The sequence below is a fragment of the Diadema antillarum genome, unplaced genomic scaffold, assembly GCF_040938485.1.
Source record: "Diadema antillarum isolate AM-2024a unplaced genomic scaffold, OU_Dant_1.0 seq00001533_RagTag, whole genome shotgun sequence".
Taxonomy (NCBI): Eukaryota; Metazoa; Echinodermata; class Echinoidea; order Diadematoida; family Diadematidae; genus Diadema; species Diadema antillarum.
In genome coordinates, this window is record NW_027272265.1 from 549,895 (window position 1) to 568,752 (window position 18,858).

Sequence of the window (18,858 nt, forward strand, 5' to 3'; positions counted from 1 at the left end):
AAAGAAAGAGCCAATATTTGTTACTCTTTTAAGCAATGTATGCAACAATTAACTATTTAACGCAAGAGAATGCCCAGGGATGTATTTGGGAATCAAATACATATTTGTGGCAACATAAAGTCTATATGGTACCTAATTTGACCGGACAAAGACATTTCATTGATTCTCAGTCCTGTTGAGGAAAAAGTCGCTAAATGAAACGAAAATTTGGTTATACAGTCAAGGTTTCCTGTTGCGATTATGTAATTGTGCTGAGCGATGTATTCCTTATGTGGGATAATTATGTTCTTTTAAAGTGCCCTGAAGTTGGGCCTTTACTGGCCAAACCTTTGTCTTTCTGGTAACGTTATCTTCTAGGGGTTTCTTTTTGGTCACGATTTCTTGTATAAAAATATGAAGTAAAGTGAATGTGCCCTGCAAAAGCGAGGATAAACACAAAAGTCGTTGAAGTGACAGGTGGAGGAGGACCTAAGGTTGAATAGAGGAAGGAGTATGCCGCAAATCGGGCGAGATGGCGAGAAGGCGTGTGACAGGTTGCTGTGAGAGTGAGGTCACCCCCACTGGATGCACGTCACGAGGCCGACACCGAGTCAAGCAGCCCATGAGTCCGACACCGGGCAAACAAGGCCCACGAGTCCTATTCTCATTCATGTATACGGAGCTTCGGTTTCGTGGGGATGTTTTTTTTCTACCTATTGTCGAGCCCGCGTGCTCCTTGTTTTCCTAGACAAGTGTGGGACTTATGGGCCTTTTTGCCACAAGTCGGACTCAGGGGCCTTATTATGTCTATGTTTAGGTAACATAGAAGCACTTAAACATGAATGGCTCTAAACTAGAATGTATGTAGGTCTATAGCCTGTAACCTGTTTGTTGTTATTACTTGGTTATTATGCTTGTTTAGTTTGATCGCATCAATCTTCGCAAACATGAAGATAGCGATTTATTCCAATAAACCGAAATTTTTAGCACGATGTATGTTTTCTATAAGGAGAGAAAAGAAAAAACGCCAACAAATACAACCACGAGTGAACATTCACTTCTCTTAAAGTGATAACATTCATTCTTGTTCCAGAACTTGAGTCTTGTCCTAAAATTCTTACCCTAGTCGACAAATCTGACTTGCGTTGGAAACAGGGGTGGAATTACAGCCGCATGCACGTAACTTTTGCGCATGGTCAAAACCCGAGCTGCTTGGATGCAGTCTACTGCGGCTCTTTCTCGGATATAGAGACGCGCATCAATCGTGTAACTGAGAAGAAAATACGAGAAATCGATCCCGCTAATGCCGGAGCTGGCCGGCTGGGGGTATCACGGGGACCTGACAAAGACGCATCGATGACTGTCCCGTGTCCCTGGCCTTCTGCAGGGAAAGCGATAAGACAAATGAAATCGATGTCCACCGTCTGACTTTCCAAGGTCATCCTGTGGCTCTGACTTCCAGGCAGTTGGAGATATACGGTGGTGAATCTTTGTCAGTGCCTTATTTAGAAATGAAAATATTGTGCATTCATGGTGCATGATCAATTTTCCGAGAGAGGGCATTAATACCCACATGCTTGCAAACATCTATCAAGCAAAACAAATTCGCTTAATGCTCGTCAGAAAGAAATTAGGGCAAATTTTGCGTCGCATGTTAAAGGACGCCTTCCCTGATAAGAGTATTGATCTCATGTCGAAGGCTAACCCAGTCTTTCAAAACCTTTTTCTTAATCTTTTTGGTATTCTAATACAGGTGTGTGTGTTTTGCACATGCTTGTCATAGACGTTCTTTTCTGTTTGTATCTTTCAGATTGCGCGTCCCTACCATGTCAAAATGGCGGATCGTGCCTTCTCCTTCCAGATGGTTTCCCGATCTGTCAGTGTCTGCCCGAGTACTACGGATCGACTTGCGAGTACTTAAATCCGTGCATACTGTACGATTTCTGCGAGGACCGCGGTAACTGCAGTAACATTCGTGGGTCGCAGTGGACGTGCGAGTGCCTCCCGGGATTTACCGGTTACAAATGCTTGAACCGTGACTCTTGTGTGTCCAATCCATGCCCACCTGACCGCACGTGCCAGAACATTTACCCGTCGTCATACCGTTGTCTTTGCCCAAGTCAAGGTTACTACGGGACCTCCTGCGATAATTACAACTCTTGTTCGAGCTCGCCGTGCCTGAACGGAGGTAAATGCATTCACGAAGCCAACAAAACCTACTCGTGCGACTGCAATCCTCATGGCGTCATCACCGGATATCATGGGTCCCAGTGCCAAGACTACGACCCATGTTTGTCCCAACCGTGCGATGCAGACGGAGGGACGTGTCGGAACGACTCGACGGGAGGCTACACTTGTGATTGCCATCCGGGGTACTACGGGAACTTTTGCTCCAACTATGACGTGTGTAGGACAGTCCCGTGTTTAAATAATGGAACGTGTCTGTCGAAGGATAACGGAACGGACTTCACCTGTGTTTGCCCGCCCATTCGTTATGGACCCCGCTGTGAAAATATATGTAAGTCCTATCGCAGGAAAGATCAATTTACCCCTTTCCTCCTTTACGTTTTGTGTATCAGCAGTATTTTATTGAGAAGTCTATTCATGTCGTGTCAGATCTCTAATTTCCCTCCATAGACAAACAGGCTTGCTTCTTATCGGGAAGAGAAAATGAGCAAAACGATTTGCAGAAAGAAAAACAACTTGTAGAAATTACTAGAGCTGAGAAGGAACTTTATGTACATTCATGGGGAAGCATGTCCACACATTACTATATCTCTCAATGTTATGTAGGCATATAAAGTCATATAAAGTCATATAAACATAATACGTGTGGACAACTCAAGCGGTACCAGAAGTAATTTACTTTAATTATAGTTGAAAAGTCTTGAAGGAATAGACTAGGTCACTAACATATTCATATCTAATGAAGATATTTACAGAAATTGTATTTTAAGGATAACGGACAGCTTGCATATAGCCATGGCTGATGCATGCATACATGACTCTAGCATTGGTAGTGTATTTAGTTGGATGAAGGGACTGAAAGGCTCAGTACTCTGTCACCAGGTGGAAAATGGGTAATAATAATTGAATATATCAGATTTAAGTTACTTGTGTGTGTGTGTTTTTTTTAGGGACTGTTATGTGCAATGCAAAGACATGGTGCTGATCGTCAGTTACATATTATGACAAAGAGAATATCTGAATAGGTGCTCTATAGGCCTATCTCATAATGATTTCCTACTTCATTTCTTCAGATCATTTGAATACGCCCACACGAAACCTGCCAATCTAATATTCATTCAGTGACATCATCTGTCATTCAGTGGTAAAGTGCTTATACGATCAACAAAACCCACTGGAATGTACCTTCCCCTAGTTTGAACATAACTTGCATGATTCCTTGCAGTATCTTTTGTTAATCATAATTAGTACCATAAATTGATTAACAACGGTTGACAAAATCTGATGTCATCGACAGATCGTCGTTCGGAAGGTGGGCGTATCCAAGTAATCTAAACAAAATATTTATTCTAAAAAAATCATAAAATATATGACACTTGTTTAGATAATAGTTTGGCCACATAAGTGATGTGATGTAAACATCCACTTGCATTACATAATTATTTCCATCACGATTCAAGTAGACGTTTACGGATATACATGTCATGCGCATTCGGTTCAGAAAGTGTTGATTCACAGATTCGAAATTAACGGTGAGATCCGTTTGATCAATTAAATCACGGAGTTGATTGATTTATCTTTTACAAGTCTGGTATTTCCAAAGTCGACATAGAGCATACAGATGTTCAAATACGACTGAAAAAAAAAGAAAACTATGGAAACTCAGACACGTTAATATTTTCTTAACGCATGCGTGACGGTCGTGACGTGTACGTGACGCAACGTGACACGTGATTGTGGTGTGTTGAGAACCCTGGCTAACTCGTCGAGTTTGAATGTGACTCAAACACAGTGGGTTTAATGAAATGCTCCACTCTTTCGAGTCTTGGATCAACCGCCCGAGATTCAAATTATTTCTTTAGTGGAATAACAACCAGTCGTGGAAGAAAAACCAAAAGGGAACAAACCATGTCTCAGGTGACCGCATTCCTACGTGAGCGTCTTAAGGACGGCAAAATTCTGTCAAGGTGAACAGAGAGAGAGAGGGGGGGGGGGGGATAGAACGAATAAGACAAACAAGTTGGAGATTGAGCGTGCGTGAACGCTGTTTTTGTTTTAAGTTCCAGACTATTGAACTTAGATATCATTTCTGGGATGCCCCGAGTGCCCGAGGATTATTACTCGGAATGTATTTACGTGACCTTCCCCTCTTGGCGCCTAGAGTCCTACGGCACGACCTGACGTGCTCCCCCAATCACGCGTGCTGCAGTGAGGAAATTCTCACTAGTTCAGGTCTTAGCTGCGTCAAAATAGTGACAAGAAGTCTCTTTTTTTTTGCTAGTAAAACAGAGCTAACATTTAGTCATAACACGCTTTCAAGTCCATCGAAATCACGTATCAATCAATCACGTAGTCTCCTCATCTTTAAATGTGACGCGAGCTCTACAGTCTCTCACATCGCATTTTCAAAGAACATACGCACATATACAAAGAAAAATAATTATGTGTAGTAACACTATATACATTCTTTAGTTAATGAATGCCTATAACATCCCGTTTTGTCATATCATTGAGATCAATCATGTAACTTGCAGATAGTCATTCACCGCATATTATTCTAAAACAATTTGTATGAAACGTGTATTCATTTTCCCGTGACCCGGTGGATATGACCGTACTGTATAAAGTAAGACCATCACTCGCATCTCATTTAATCTTAGATTGGTATCATGCAGAATGAAGAGATGGTCTTTATTTCATATGTGCATAAATGTGACAAGTCCGTACGATTATACACAATGTAATGGATTATATTCTGTTGAAGTTGTGTCACAAAATCCAATGTGCATGCCATTGACGATACAGATTTTTTCCTTACATCTTGGTATCTGTCTATCTATCTTTCAATCTATCTATAACTCTCTCTCCGTGTATATATTATATTATATATATATATATATATAATTATATATATGCGCGTGCAATATGTCTTTTGGACATAAAATACCGATAACTCTTCCCGAACCCGCTTATCCGACAGTGCACTGCGAAGGCGATGTGACGGTGGACATCAAAGGGATCATAGAATGGTCGGACAGGGATGTCGGTACAGAGACGTCGACGAGCTGTCCGTTTGGCGGCGGGAGTAACGTCACTCGGACATGTTACTATGACGACGAGAAGATGGCGACCAGATGGACTTTTCCTAACACGACAGAATGCAAAAGAGTAAGTTTGTGAAAAATATATGAATTCACCTTTCAAACGTATCTAACCGAAAACAACGAAAGTTTCTTTGCGCCGGTTAAAAAAAAATAGGAACGTTCAAATAATATTGTTTTATTCGAGAAAGCATATTGCTTTAAGTATGGTTAACCGATTACGCTGCCTGTGAATGATCTCCGCACAGTTATGTGTCATATGCTATGTGCGTTATGGCGTAGAGCAAGAACGTATGCGCATTAAATTGCTGCATTCCCATGCGAGACGATAGTATCTTAGTCCAAAGAGTAATGATAAATGCTCGAATTATATCAAATCAGTTAAGACTAACCTTCCCTTCTTCAGTGAGACTCCAGCTATTAAATCCTCCTCCTCTTTCCATACCCCCGCCTCCTCTCCCTTTCCCCTCTCCCATTCGTCTCATGAGATCATGAACCATCTTCAGTGAAATTAGATTTAAATGTAAACCGGATTCGTTGTGCATAGCGCGTTGGAAAAGGCGCTACGTAAGATAACAGGATACGATATTGCCAATTTGCTGGGGTCCTTAAAGGTCGCCCTCGTGATGTTATATTATTTCACTTTTTTGGAGGTGGTTGAATCAAATATCTTCAAGACGAAATCATGCCGACTGCCATAAACACCCCTCGTTCCTCTCGTCCTGTCCAGGCGAATTTGACCAACGAGCTGGCAGCCACAATGACGTCATTTCTACGCGAATCAACCGGAAGCAATCCTTCGGAAATGGAAGATTCCGAAGTTTCGTCTGCGTCAGAGCTCCTTGATGCTGTCGTCGATTTCTCCTACGAGCAGAGGACGGTGAGTATCTTGCCTCTATTGTGTCCGTCAAGACAACTTATTGGAGCGAGAACGGGATATTTGTGACGTAGTCTGTGATGTGACAATGTCACTACAATCATAAGATGTTCCACTATCATATTTTTTTTTTAACTCAGCCTTATGGAATCAAAAGTTTAGCCCCAATTTTCACCTCAGGGTTGCTGTTCGGTTCGATCCACATGTCACATTTTGCGTCCATGAGCGCGGGACGGGTGAGAAGCGCAGGTGTGGGTGTCGTAGAAAACCTAAATCTTTTATCATGTTTTTTTTTTTTTTCAAAGCACCGGCAGCTTGATTCAAGAACACTGCTTAGAATTGATGGATCTTTCACGGACAACTTGACTCTGCGATGACATATTAATGATTTTGCCGCTTGGGATGGGAGCGCGAAGGTTTAAATTCAGTTCGGTGGTTGTTGTGCTGGGGGAAGGGGGTTAGGAAGAACAAGTTGGGGGGGGGGGGAGAGACAGGTACTGTAGTCATGGATAGTGGGACACATGAGTTCCTTATTCTATTGAAATGATTATGATGCAGATATTAATCGCCAGGATAGAGTGATAGACGGAGAAAAAAAAATGCACAGTATGAATTACTGGACAAAGAGAGAGAGAATTGCAGTGTAGGGAAAGATGCATATGATATGGAGGGATTAACTTGTTCCCTTGCTGCACTTTCCCTTGAGGTTAAAGTCGGTTTAATCCAAGTAATAATGAGTACACGAATCGAAATTCTTCTCAACTCCGTGTCATATACTATAATTTTTTTTTCTCTATTACAATGATAATTTGTATCTTGATAGAAGGCGAGAATACACGTAAGGAGAATTTACTCCTGCCAGGGATATATGTTAACATTGTATTAAAATGACTCTTATAACACTTATGATGATACATGTAATGATACTGATGATAACAGTAGTAGAAGTATTAATAATGATAATAATAATGATACTAATGGTAATGACAGTAACAATATCACTAATGAAAATGCATAATCTAATAATAGATATCGTAACCGAACTGAAATGGACAGGACTAATCGTAAAGAAGTTTTTGAAGACATAAATGTTACCAAACCACCTAGAAAATAATACGCGTTTCAAAACTGGGCTGGTATCTATATATGGTAGTTTCACTGGAACGCCAGTGGCACTTTGCACAAGACAGTAATGAAATGGGTCATCATTTCCATCTGAGGCAGAAGACACCAATCTACCCTTTCACCTCACTGCTGAGCTAATGGAGAGTTTCTCGTAAATGACGTCATAGTTACGTGAACAAGACGGTTTACTTTGTGAAGTGTCCACAATTTTGAGACTCCCAAATCTTACTTAATAGTTTTCTTATTGCCCCTGCCGCCTCAGATTTCCTGCTGTTTTTATTTTACAAAGTCTACAAAGTCTATCCGAATAACGTTCTCTGGCAGCAAAGTCTCCTTTTATCGAAGCTGTCCGAGAAGGAAAATAACGGGAGAGGGGAAAACGCGATGACAACGAGTGATATTGCGTCTGGCAGCATTAGGCTCTTACTACTTAAAGGGACATTGCTAAAGATCCAAAATTCATCAGTCTTTTTGAAGGCTCAGTTAGAAGTTGCATGGAGCCTGAACAAAGAACATAGCCATTGCAAATAGTCTTTTAATCGTTTGGATTTCCACACAAACATTTTCTTTTCGGGTATACCATTATTTAATTCTGCAATTATTCATATCTCTATAGTATTACGTAACTTTTCTCTTCAACCATGTAGAATCGAAAATGAACTTTGGAATTGGGATACCATTTTGATATGGGACATTGTAAAACGCTCTAATTTCACTCTAGTTTTACTTTAGTGCAAGAGATCAGAAACTTAATTTTGGACACATCACTGAATTATCTACCATTTTATAGGTTTGATGAAAAGCAGTGTTTACGTTTCCTATAGCGTGTATAGCCAGAGACTTGTCAGAGGTGTGTAGGTCTTGTGATCTTCGATATCAGGGGGGTGTTTCATCAACGAGTTCGTCGGAGGTTTTCACCGACATATTTGCTATCAGCCAATCAGACGCAAGGATTTCAGTAGCTTTTAACAGTTGTCAGTGTAAATCACTGACAAAAAGTTTCATGAAACGGTCCCCAGATCAGGCTTCCTACCAAATGGCTCAATTGGCATTCTGCTGCTTTCAATTGAGGTGATTCACATTTCACGACAATCATCAAAAGACTTTCTGTTAAGATAATCAAGAGGTTTTATTGTTATCATTACTGTCGTTTTTGTTCCCTATTCGTCACATTCCCTCCCAAATTCTCCGTTGACGTATACCGGTACTCCTTCCTCTTCGCGATATACAGGTGCAAAAAAAAAAAAAAAAAGGAAAGAAAGAAAGAAAAACCCGAAAGAAAATCTTACTTGCATCCTTCATCTTCGAACCTTTCAGGAGGATGGCACATCGGAAGAAAATGATGCCTTTCAAGAACCACTTGAAACCCTCGAAAGCAATTTTGAACATCCGAGGAAGAGAAAAAGAAGATGGATAGACGGGAGTTGTTAGATTGGCCGTCCTCTTAGTGGGTAGGCTGCGTATGAAACACATCGGCTCTCTCTCCCCTGTTTGTCTGTCTGTGTGTCTGTCTGTGTGTATGTATGTCTGTGTCTGTCTGTCTTTCCACTATCTATGTAAATATAATATCTATTTTCGGTGTCTGCTCTCATCTTGTCGGGACCTGAGAGTTTCGTCAACACTCTGAATTCATTCCTTCTGAGTGTTCTCCTTCTTATGAATGTATGAATGCATACAGCGAGAACTGAAAAATTCTCGCTGTATGCTTAAAACACCCCATCACCGTCGTACATGTCAGAGACTTTACACCAACATACCTCTGCGTGGACCCTTTCATCATCATCTCAACTTACTCCTCATCCTCTTAATGAGACACATTGGACATATTGGACAAGCTTTTCTCCCGGGTATCAGCTCAGACTCTCTGAAATTCATCACCCTATTGCAATACACCACATGCCAGTGCTCAGTACTTTTGACATAACTGAGAAAATGAACTCATTCTTTACAATATAACCTTATGTCTGATGCAGCTGTTCTTTAATAGTATGCCGTTCTTGAAGCGCTAGGAGATTGTATTCGAAATAAGCGTGCCCTGCGCCCAGTGAAAAATGATTATGCTTACTGTTTCCTTGACATGGATTTGATGCAAACAGTGATTTGAAGGGGAGTCAAGGGGAGGGGGAAAGGACATCGTGATTGACATCAGAACAAATTTATCGATTTGCTCGATATGGGCAGAGTGAGGATATTGATTGGCAAAATCTACACTAATTTCCAGGTGCACACATTATCTCACGCGCCTGTAGAATGTTAAACACTCTCTTAAAATGTGGTTCATTGTCTTTTTGTATGTGATGTATAGGCAAGTCACACTTCGTCAAAAGAAAAACAAATATTTGTTTTTTGTCAAACACATCAATGTCTAGCGTTTTTTCTTTCTTTTATTTTTGCACACGCAGCATGGGAGCAAACTCACAACCCAAACTCCTTTACAAATAAAGACCAACTACAACGAGGCAAAATCCAACAAAAGAAAATAGACAGGGGAGAGAATGCTTGAAACAAACATGGTTACGTGCGCCATTGAATTTCTGTTTTGGCTACACCGATTCAAATGCAAAGCATAAATACACGGCGACATACAAACAACAGCTCGTCCATGCACGGGTTCGAACAAAGATCGGTGTTCACGTCCTCATACGAACGAGGTATGCACTTTTCCTCAAGTGTATGACTAGAGATTTGTTAACACTGGAATACAAAATACAATCCGAAGATCTTTAAATGAGACATTATCACCATAATCATTATCATCATTACAAATTCGTATCACTCTTATTGTTTTGCTGTTAACAATATCACTATTATCAGAGCATTTTCTCTTACGTGATGCCCTAAAGACAGAAACATTATACAGGAGAGCTCATCAATATTATATTCGAATTGGTAGTGAATCTTCAAGGTGAAAAGTTCGTTGTTGTTTTGTCTATCTCACTCAAACTATATGTAGGATGCTTCATCATTCAGTGAAAGTAAAATGATGTTATACAATCATATTTCGTTCCATTTCCCACAGCTACATTAGACAGTTAGCATGGTGAATTTTTTGAACAATGATATTATGCTCTTCTTCATCCAGGATAACATCTTTGGTGTTGTTACTGCTCTACCAGAGGGCCCTGTCATTGTCATTACCCTATAGTTTTGCCACGTACCCATTTATACACCCGAGTCGACATGAATATGGTGGGTAAAAACATCTCGTCCAAGGACGTAAGCACTTGAAGGGATTCGAACTCGGAACTTCCGATCTAATATATAAATCAAGAGTTTTATCCACTACGTCACAGTGTCGACACATTCTTTGCATATCATTTCTCCTTGTTGCCTTCAAAATAAGATTAAAATGAGATTTGTTTGAAAATTGGAAAGCGCGCCAAAGAGATTTGACGGAATACATAAATTGTTTATTTCATCGTTAGTCCAGCAGTAGTACTTTGGGAATATGACTACATGGCTTGATACATGGGTGCCCTTGTTTCTATATGGGTCAAAAAATTTGAAACAAACAATTAAGATTTGAATGTTGATTATCATGTAAAGGCAACTGAATAAGACCCTTTACTTCACACAACTCTCTTCTACCTCCCCCTTTCTCGTCCATGAAATTGTCTCGCCAAACGTAAGGGACAATTTGTTTGCTTGTCAATCAACCAATGTATCCTCTTTGATTTGGGTTGAACCTGATAGGCTAGGCGGCTCAAACTTGTTTGCTGGCCAATAGTAATGAGCGTTGCAGTGTAGGCCCTATAAGGCGCTGGATTCCTTAGCCAGTATAGCTGCAAGGAGAGCGAGAGAGAAGAGAGACAGGCAGACGAACAGACAGGTTAGCAGACACACAGACAGACAGACCACACACACACACACACACACACACACACACACACACACACACACACACACACACACACACATATATATATATATATATATATATATATATATATATATATATATACGTTGTGTTTGTGTGTGTATTATACGACAGAAAGCAGGACGGAGATAAGAGACAGCAGAGAGGCAGACAGACGGACGGACGGACAGACAGAAGAGCGAACGAGGGAGACTAATACGTTTTGGTACGAGGACAATAGAGCATGGCCCATGGTCCATTTTGACAAGGACGCATTCATCACGAATTTTACCTCGCTTCCTGTGCTACTCGCTTATCCTCAATATCACATCCGCGTCCCCCTTTTTACAGGTCCCAGGTGCACCTGCATCCCGTAATCGGTAATGCTAAATCAGATAGAAGCATCGACAGAAAGCCATAATACATACTTATTTTTGATTATGAAAGCTTGTTATTATTGTATTTGATTCACATAATGTATTGAATCTCTCACAATGTAATTCTATCCTATTCTCTTCATATATGTAACATAGATGGCTGGAAATATGATGGAATGTGTCAGTAACCTTCTGGACGTCAAGGATGAAGTACTAGAAGCAAGCTCCAAGCAGGCGGGGACAGATGAAAGGTGAGGCCTGCCTCAAGTTGGTCATTGGGATATGCTTAAGTATGAAATTGCATATATATATATATATATATATATATATATACATGTATATTACATACAAGTATGTGTGTCTTTATGTGTGTGTGTGTGTGTGTGTGTGTGTATGTGTGTGTGTGTGTGTGTGTGTGTGTATGTGTGTGTGTGTATTTGTCAAAGTATAATCCGTCACTCTCTTTTTAACTGCAAGTAGACTTTGATACTTAAATTGACTATACGTCGGTCATTGTGTGATGATGGGAGCGTAAAGTCTTCCTTATTTAATTCAGAGAAGAAGCCTTTTAGCGTTGCTCGATTTAAACCAGACGTACAGGAAAGCCGTGAACCCACTCTGAGACATTGCAAGACTTTCGACCAGTTTTCTCCTATGTTTTCATCCACATAGTGATAGTGGCATCTGCTTTACCGTCAAAAATGTTGAACGACATGATCCCTGTCATAGATTTTTTTTTTTCACATTACCCTACGCTGTTGACCTGCGTGCGTTGAAGTGCCTGTATGTACCCGAGGGAAGGATAGGCGCTCTGCGGTCCTTGAATGTATTGGACGCCTCTGGGCCGCTGCAGGTCAGCCCTGCATTTTTTAATGTGCGCGCACTAAAAGGTTTCATTGATCAGCACGGTTTCGAAGGAGTGCGGCATTTTGTAGCAACGCTGAAGTACAATCATGCACCGTAAAGTATCAAAGCTCACGATTTGAAACAACGTTTCTGAAGGAAAAAGCGATTGTACAGGAATGATACGCTTAATATCCCGATGTTAAAATCTCTATATAGTCTCAAAGAAACTGGTAATAATGATGTAAATAAGTCGACGTAAATGAATACATAGATGTATCCTAGAATATGTCTTAATAGAAGACCTTACCTTAATTAATCCGTTTATGTAAGAACATAATCCATTTGGTTCACGGAGGGTATCTGTAAAACTTGAATCGAGTATGACAAAAAAATGGAACCTATTTCCCCGCTTACTTGCTGATATTGGAAGATGTGCATTAAGATTTTTATATTTTCCGTTTCCGCATGGTGTAAGGAAAGAAAATAAATTACAATAACGATGGATGATTGACACCGTTAAAATGTAGATAGCGAGTGATGTTTGATAGACGATGTGGAAAAAGCCTCAGGATTAACGTAGTATGTCGTGAAAAGAGTCGATGAATTTGAACATGTATTGTTATCAACATGCATTCTTTTTCTCTTTTTTTTTGTCCTCAGTCCGCTCAGGACTCACAAACACTTCTTAGATGAGTTCTGAATTTTGTATGGGTAGGAATGTTCCTTATAGATGTCTTTTGAATATTCTATGAATCGAAAATATCACGTTCCCCATCGCTAATGTCAACAGAATCGCCTTGCTAGAAAACCGCGACTCTGGTGATCATTAATATTGACAATATGGTTTTTTGTCAACGCCTCAAGAAAAACACGTTTCGGAATGTCAGAGAGACTGAATCCTTTTGTTTTGTTTTGTTTTGTTTTGTTTATTTGTTTGTTTTTACTTTGTGATGGTTTAAGCTGTACGATCAGACTGTTATAAAAGATCTTGGTCTTTCCGTAATTTCACCTGTAAAATCGCGCAATCACCAAGCAGGAGATCATCGATTAAGATTAAATGCCTTCGCGGTGAATAGATCAAGACGAACAATATAGATACCCTCGGGAAAAAAGTCATACAAAGACCCCAGGTAAACTCCTTAAATGAAGACGGGGGATATGAAACACATTTACCAAAATTTGAACATGATATTCGGATCCTGAGGCATCAGTACATGACGACAAGGCACTTGGACGTTGACCCGTGCGCGACCCGCACTCATAGGTGAGGGAAAAAGAGACCACTATCTCTTGCAATCATCTTTTTTGGTGTCAGGGGAGCCACTGTGGGGCAGTGGTTAAGACCATAGACTCTCAATCATAAGGTCATTAGTTCGAATCTTTTGGCAGCAATGGTTAAGCCCCTGAAGGTTCTTAATCTTATCTGCCTCGTCGTCTTGCTGGTGGGTCTTATAGCCGTCGCGACGCGTTGGTCCCGCGATAGCTTGCTCATAAGCATTTAAGTGCTTAACCTTCTTAATCCCAAACGCACACAAACGCACGCGGCCATCAAGCGTCACTGATTTTCTCATCTTTTCAAAGAAATGTTTCCAAGTTCCAATCTGCTGAAAACCCAAATGGTTTAATGTTGCAGACAGCTTGTTGCACCGCTATGGAAGATAATGATGTCTAAAGTGTAGACAGACATTATGTTACCAATAATGTTAAAGTGTATACATTGTACTGATTGATCACGTTAATGATAAGAGAATGAAAGGCAGCCAAACATGCCAATTACTTTGGAAAATATACCTCACCATCGGAAGTTACTGACTCGCTGTTTATCGATGAAGGTTAGAATTGTCCCTAATGACTTCGTCATTGGCGTGAGCTGTCATTCCCATCAGAATTTCCTTTGACGTCTTATCCTGTTCGTCTTGACACTTCCACATGAGACAACGGCCCATCCCCCATCAAATTCCAGAAAACAGGTACACCTGAGACTGCAGGTAATTTGTCAGTGTTGATGGAGTCATCGCAAAGCACAACGGGTGGACGACGGTGCTGCGTCCCCTCCTCCCTGTTTATCCTTCCTCACTCCTTCTCTCGCGCGCGCTCACCCCGACCACCACTGTTTCAAAACATGTCGTGAATGCGCGTCATCCAAATAACCTGCAATAGGATTGCGTCACGGGGATACGATCAAAATGTTATGACAGGTCGTCGTCTCAGAACAGAAAGGCTAGAACAGTACATTCCCCCCCCCCCCCCGCTCGCCACAAAATAGGTCTGTAGACGCTGCTGTTGGTCCATGTAAAGATTAAACCAATGGACAAAAAATAAAGAGACGCACTTTCATGTTTAAAGTAAATATGATGATGATTACAGACTTGCCGAAAATTTAGTTGAATAGATAAATAATATAAACAGGATACACTACACCAACACACACATACATACATCAATATGATGTACAAAAGAACGATGACCTTACCGGCTTTGCCATAAATGAGAAACTTGTTGAATTTATGAAACATTTTGATAAGAGAAGTTAATGATGATATCAGTTAAATTTGGCGATGAACAATCTGCCAAGTGAACGACAATGTTTTAATGGAATATCGTAGCAATATCGAGTAAATCTATACACCACAGAGTTGGTGGACGATGATTAATTAAATTGATGAAAATGCAACAATGCTCCTGCTGTATCAGGGAAATTATATTTGGTTGTTTTCACCGTTTTTAGGCACTTATCTAGGCAAACGAATGGCGATTTTACATGTTTGTTTCAAAGCGTGACTCATTTCATCATTCATGATCACCATAAGAGGTAGCATTTCAGGAAAAAAGGGGTAAAAAATCATTCCTAATTGTCAATATTCGGTCCAGCCGACTCATGCCTCAAAGCAGGTCGAAAACAAAGCGTTGATATTGTTTTACAGTATACACGACTTACGAGAGAGTGCTGTGATCATACCCGTTCAGACTAAAGGGAACAAATATGTTTCCATAGCAACATAACATAAAGGCCCTTACGGCATTGTAATCATGATGTGGGCCAGAGATTGGCATCGGAAAAAAAGAAAGGAAACAAAGGGAAAGACAGGGAAAAGACGTTATAAACAAAATGTATTATTTAAGATGTTTTCGCCAAAGCGGTATGCGATGACGCAAATCATTAATCATCAAACATTTTGTTGTTGTTGTTGTTGTTGCTAAAGCTTGGAGAGCTTTGTAGACCAATTTTGTTGGAATCTTACCTTACAAATAATGCTGAGAGGAAGCAAAACATGATTAAAATAAATTACCAACGTAAAAAGGGTAGGAGGGTTAGGAATAACACAGGGGAGTTACCTGTGCCTTGGAAAGGGTAAACAAAAAAGTGCCTTGGGAATGGTAAAAAAGGACACAGTTGGAGTTTCAGTTGGGTGTGCTTCAAAGATACTTGAGGAAAATGATTCGTCGTCTTTCGGTGGTGACATGCACAGGTTCCCTCCTGCCTTAAAGCTGCCTTGAAAGGGGTAATCAAAAAAGTAACCTTTCAGGAAAAAAAAACTCAGTCGGGGTTTCATTTGGGTGTATTTCAAAGTTACTTTGGAAAAAAAAAACTGTTTTGTCCATGTTTTGTGATGACGATACACAATAGATATATACACATGGACACACAACTCATAACCTCTGAATGTGAGTCGTTAGTTAGTTCTAAATGAGGAAAAGGCTGTTCTCATCCCAGATAACTCCTGATGCGTCATTCAGTGATGTTCAAATCATTGCGATAGGCGGAACGTCACGTGGCGGAACGTCGTATTGAAGAGTGTGGTCCGATCGTCGTTGGTACGTCTGGCCGTTCTCTGGCCCCATTCTCCAGCAGGAGGACCGATGCAATCTGTGACATTTAATAATGTTAGCCTTTAATGATAGCAGTGTATAGGGTGAAAAAATCCTTAGAAAAAAAAACAGATGAAGACAGAAAGATTTTATTTTACAGAAAGATTTTAAGGAATCATGCGAAGTTTTCTAATCGGATGTTGGCAAATATAGATTCCTTGTGTGCACTGATGCCTGGTTTTGCTTGCAAACGTCTTAGTGAAGAAAGAAAGAAAAGGCGAAATAAAATGAAATGATGTCTTCTACTGATCTGAAAAAAAGTTTAAGAAAACATTACAATTTTTTCTTACCAAATGACACGTACATGACTGTGTGAACGAGAATGGAAATTATACTTTTTCTGTAAAGACGTACTTGAATTCAGTCATGTTGTATTTTGTCGGTAAACAATACACACACAAAAAAAACAAAAAACAGGAGAAATGTATATAAAGAGAGTTGGATATGAGATCATGTCACCCAGACCTACGGATGTAATAATTCATACAGATGATCTTGAGGGATATGCAGGTAGGCTTTTATGCATTATTTAGTCAATATATCGCGGGGTTCGCTGCACTTAATACGACATTCCGATAGAATTGAAGAAGCAAGGTATAACATCATCATCTTCTGCAATCCCAGCAGCTGCTATTGTATGCTTTGGATAAGGACATATTTCCGACGAGACATAATTCCTCTTTTGTACCTAATGCATGATCAAACAACAATCATTCCGCGTCATAGAGGCTTCGTGTTCGTGAAATCGTGTCAATAAATCAAAAGATCGTTATGACAGTCTGGAACCTCTAGGTTTTGCCCACTTTAATTTTTTATTTGTTTACTGATGGAGAGAGTGAGGCAACTAATGCTGAGGAAGGAACGCGGCGAGCAAGTTTCCGCTTTGTCAGAAACTATCACTTATGAAGCGAAAATAACCTCTTGCTCGTCAGAGGCGGCTTATTCTCAGCAAAACATGAACATAAACACGTAACAACATTCCTAAAGAAAGAATTGTTTTGTAATATTATGTATATATGCGACGTATAATGGATCTCCTGTCTGTTACGGGGCTCCATTTCGTAACTGCCGCTTCGGTTTACGTCGTATTTTCATTACCTATATTATGTGTAACGTAGTTTGGTAGAATTTTAATGTCAGAAACATTTTTCTTCATTGATTTAGCAAACTCTCTTCGTTATTCCAAGCTCGAAAGATTACATTATTTTGTATTACGAGCGCAATTGTTTTTTCATTAATGTAGTAACTTCGTTTATTGTGAAAGTTCAAGTTCAGGTTACGGTTCTTCTGTTGGCTGTCTTTTTAGTTTTATAGCATGTGATGAAATTGACGATATAGGGTTAGTGTTTGCTGATACTTATTGTCTCAGAAATAGGTTGTAGCTGCGATGATAAAGCGTTTTAAACAAGAATGGAATAAATCTTTATGGCATCCGAACTCTTCATTGAAAGTCGGTGCTTCTCATCACCACATTTACGTAATATAGCTATACTCGTAAAATCTGGCTCCAACGGCACTTATTACACATAGGACCACATTTTCGCAGGCTCAGTCCTAATGCTTACATTTTCGACGGAGGATTTTATGTACATGTGCTAACATTCAACGAAGCCGAACTCAATCATGAAGCATGTTAACCGAATTCCCTATTGTATGTTACACTCGATAGTTTTCAAAAATGAACGAAATGGCACCTTATCGGGTTGGGTTTAACCCCGACATTACCATTTGCAAATAGAGCTCTTGAATCCAACGATACTTAAGAGTAATGGTGTAGAAGAAGGGTTAATGAGTTGCCCTTTGCTAATCGCATCCGTGAGATTGATCTGGCTCCTTTTCAGCGAGTCTCCAGCAGCGAGGGATAACCGCTGCTCGGACAGTCAAAGACCGACCGCTGTTGGTCGTCTCTCAACCCTGGATGTCAGCGTGAACCATTTAGGGGTGTAGGCCTAATTGCTTTCGCTTCAATGAGCCCGTAGGCTCTGAAGGTCGTTCTCATGTTACAGAATGCAGAATGCTAGAGCGACTAGCCAACCTGTTACTACCGATAAGGAGACAAAAAAAAAAAAAAAAACAGGAAGAAAAAAAGAAACGGGTGTTGAAAAAGAAGATCTGTTTCTAATCGAATAGGTAGCTTGTGTGCAGTTTGGAAATCATTTTGTCCCGGTGCAATGAGGAGAGAGCTATATATAGGAGAGAAAGAGTATGTTCTACCTCTCTTCAAACACAGTTGTACATAATAAGCAGTTACATGCATGCATATAGTTATCAAGGGCAGTGATTTCTTTTTGTAATGTATATATATATATATATATATATATATATATATATATATATATATATGTGTGTGTGTGTGTGTGTGTGTGTGTGTGACGGGGTGGGGGCAATTTTACATAATACGTAATTACTTGCACATTGATATTAAGGGCAGTGATTTCTTGTTATAATGTATGTATATATATATATATATATATATATATATATATATTTGTGTGTGTGTGTGTGGGTGTGAGTGTGTGTGCGAGTTTGTGTGTGTGTGTGTGTGTGTGTGTGTGTGTGTGTGTGTGTGTGTGACGGGGGTGGTGGCATCCATTGCCATCATCGCCCTATGAATCCTTACCCCCGAGAATCGTATATAGA

At 40.1% G+C, this 18,858-nt stretch overlaps 1 protein-coding gene across 1 annotated transcript in view; it reads left to right on the top strand.

Moving 5' to 3' along the window:
• The first annotated feature begins 511 nt into the window (after positions 1 to 511).
• Positions 512 to 18,858, top strand: part of LOC139710431 (uncharacterized) — a 40,418-nt gene continuing 22,071 nt past the window's right edge. The window contains exons 1-5 of the mRNA XM_071622347.1: positions 512 to 626; positions 1,733 to 2,497; positions 5,147 to 5,334; positions 5,998 to 6,147; positions 11,659 to 11,753. Coding sequence (XP_071478448.1) covers positions 512 to 626; positions 1,733 to 2,497; positions 5,147 to 5,334; positions 5,998 to 6,147; positions 11,659 to 11,753 — 1,313 coding nt within the window. The remainder of the gene's footprint in view (positions 627 to 1,732; positions 2,498 to 5,146; positions 5,335 to 5,997; positions 6,148 to 11,658; positions 11,754 to 18,858) is intronic.